The 2,762-nt window shown below is 39.9% G+C and overlaps 1 protein-coding gene across 1 annotated transcript; it reads right to left on the bottom strand.

The window, feature by feature from the left end:
• Nucleotides 1-329: 329 nt before the first annotated feature.
• On the bottom strand, nt 330-2,477 carry SARC_11915 (hypothetical protein; the record flags this gene model as incomplete). The annotated part of the gene is made up of 3 exons (XM_014293989.1): nt 330-1,515; nt 1,884-1,951; nt 2,343-2,477. Coding segments are annotated over 3 exons (338 nt in total), but the record flags the coding sequence as incomplete, so codon positions are not given.
• Between the last annotated feature and the right edge of the window lie 285 nt (nt 2,478-2,762).

The following is a 2,762-nucleotide window of genomic DNA, read 5'->3' as shown; positions in this document are numbered from 1 at the left end:
GACACACACACACATATATATATATTTATATATATATATATAATATACAGATATAAAAATATAAATATATACGTCACATACACGCACACACGCTCATACACATACACGTATACACAAACGTAAGACACGCACACACCATATATATATATATATATATATATACATATATATATATATATACATATATATATATATATACATATATATGTGTACATATACATATACATATACATATGTATATATATATGTATTTATGAACATATATTGAAATTTAACGTTTCCCTGCTCTTACATAAACACAATCATAGTACAAGTATGAATAATGACGTGGTGTATTGAAAATTGGTGCTGTATTTTATACGCAATGAAAGCAAACAATGAGTATCGGATCTAAGTACTTAATTTTTAGAACTGCGCTCTAATAATGATAGCTACAAGGTGGCATGAATATTCTCTCATGTCTTCGCAAGCGAGGGCCACTCAGCTTTGTATATTCCTCTGTTGCCTACCAACTCGTGTTGTTGTTGAATGAAGATTCCATACAGTGTACGGTTGGCACTTTTCCAGTATTAGCAGCATTAGTAGTTCAGACATATGCAACTGAGTCTTGTCAGTAGTCCAAAGCATGCTCGGACGACATAGCAGGATAAACATGCATGTCTGCAGCGATAGTGCGAACGCTACTTTGTCTTGCTCACAACAGCTGAGCAGCTGACGTAGCAACAGTCCCACGACTCAGTTCTAGTTGGCACAGGCAGCTTCACATGGCTTCCAATGGTACACCGCAGTCCGTCAACAAGACAGCCAAAAAAGTGGGGCGGGTGTATACCTTAGCATACTCTCTGTGTAGCTGCTGCAGGTTAACAATGTAACAGCCAAACTGGAAAAATCGTACACCAGTGTGACCACTGATGCGGAGAGGTGTGAACTGTGTACTCACCAACCTTATACGGCGTGTAAACAGCCAAGGGCATAGCACCCAACTGCACATATGGTATGCGTAATACTATGCATCGAATGGCCATCTAGCTCAGCGCACCATTCACCTGTTGCTGTACTCGACATGCAAACGGAGACTTAGTCATTTGGAATATTGTACCCATCGATTCGGAAATATGGGAAGGCTTGAGTTCCGGAGAGATATTTGACACCAGACTTCAGGGTGCAAATTATGAAGTTCTACGGACTCTATTCGGCTTGGCCGCAGGGCTAAGTAGTGTAGCACGGGCAGTTCAAGTCAGCAAATGGGTTCTGCGCCACCCAGACGTATAGGTGCGAAACAAAACAGTTGCGAGTAAGGACCTACATGTGAGTTGCGTATTCCCCCGGCTTGCAGATTTGTAGTTCTGCAACACAGTCAGTGTGCACTCTTCCACCGACTTACAATTGCATACTGTCCACTGCGTTTCGCAAGGCCAGGTATCCCTTGATAACGTCTTCTGGCATTTCGGCGATCTTGGCGTACTCTTCTTTGTTGTTGAAACGTATTCTAGTTCGTGGGTCTACGTAGTAAGCCTGAACGACCCAGAGAATGAGAGAAAAAGTACAAATCTTTTTTAAAAATGGGTATTTTTTTACTTGAATACGTTCCAAGCTGTGGATAATGACCGAGAAAATGAAAGCGCAACGTCATTCAGTAGCAAACACACGAACATGTATGACAATGGATTAAGTGCTCATGCTAAGTGCGTATAAACCCCCCGACAACTTAAGTGTTCTAAACAACACCCAGGAATCATATCGCAAAAACCAGGTGGCAGACTGAACCTTGCGATTATACTTGACATCTCTGTCACTCAAAAACAACTGGGCAGCTTTAAAGGCAGCAGTGCTATAATTGCGGCACAAGGACCGCGCAATAAACACCATCATCTCACACTTACCAGCAGACCGGAGCTGTCACTGTATTTGTACGGAGGCTTGAGCGAGGGAGGAGCATCAATACTAACAACTGCGAGAATATAGACATATCCAATAGTGATTGAGTACGTCATGTGTTACATTCTAGTAAGAACAACGAGCCTGTGCAGGAAATGCTCATACAGAAACACGTTTAACGGTAGGAAACTACTCAGCGTTTGAGTGTATTAAACTACTATTGCGGGCCGAATATCGGTGTTGCATGCAGGCGAAACGGGGAAATTCTATATATTTATTCGATGTGTGCGTATCCAGAGCACGTATATCTGTTTGTATATCCTGATAGTGAATATGTATGCTCGGTATACATACACGTATGTACCAACCACAACCAGACCTCATATGTGCTTCCGTATACTCGCAAATGTATCAAAATAGACTGCACGAAGATCGTGTTGACAACTAACGTCAGTCGAACTTACAGAGTGCAGTGGAAGGCGGGAAAGAGGCATTCCTCTCCTGTGAGATAATCTGCTTCAATGGCTTGTCTCTGATTCGTTTATAACTAGGATTCTTGAAAACCGTGGGGCTAATCTCTTCATCTGAATTCTGTACGTTGAACAAACACTTGTCAACAAATATAGACAGCAAAACATATGACCCATACAAATGTGCTCTTTAAATAGCTCTGAGTGGTAAAAACGTCATGATCATGATGACATTCGTCCTCATATATATATATATATATAGACATATACACACAAACACACACACACAAACACACACACACACATATATATACATATATACATATATATACATACATAAATAAATATATATAGATATATATATATATGTTGTATATATATATATGTATATGTATATACAATATATATTTATAA

Source organism: Sphaeroforma arctica (assembly GCF_001186125.1).
Source record: "Sphaeroforma arctica JP610 unplaced genomic scaffold supercont1.1953, whole genome shotgun sequence".
Classification (NCBI taxonomy): domain Eukaryota; class Ichthyosporea; order Ichthyophonida; genus Sphaeroforma; species Sphaeroforma arctica.
The sequence above is the reverse complement of the archived record's forward strand: the minus strand, read 5'-3'. Positions and strand labels throughout refer to the sequence as shown.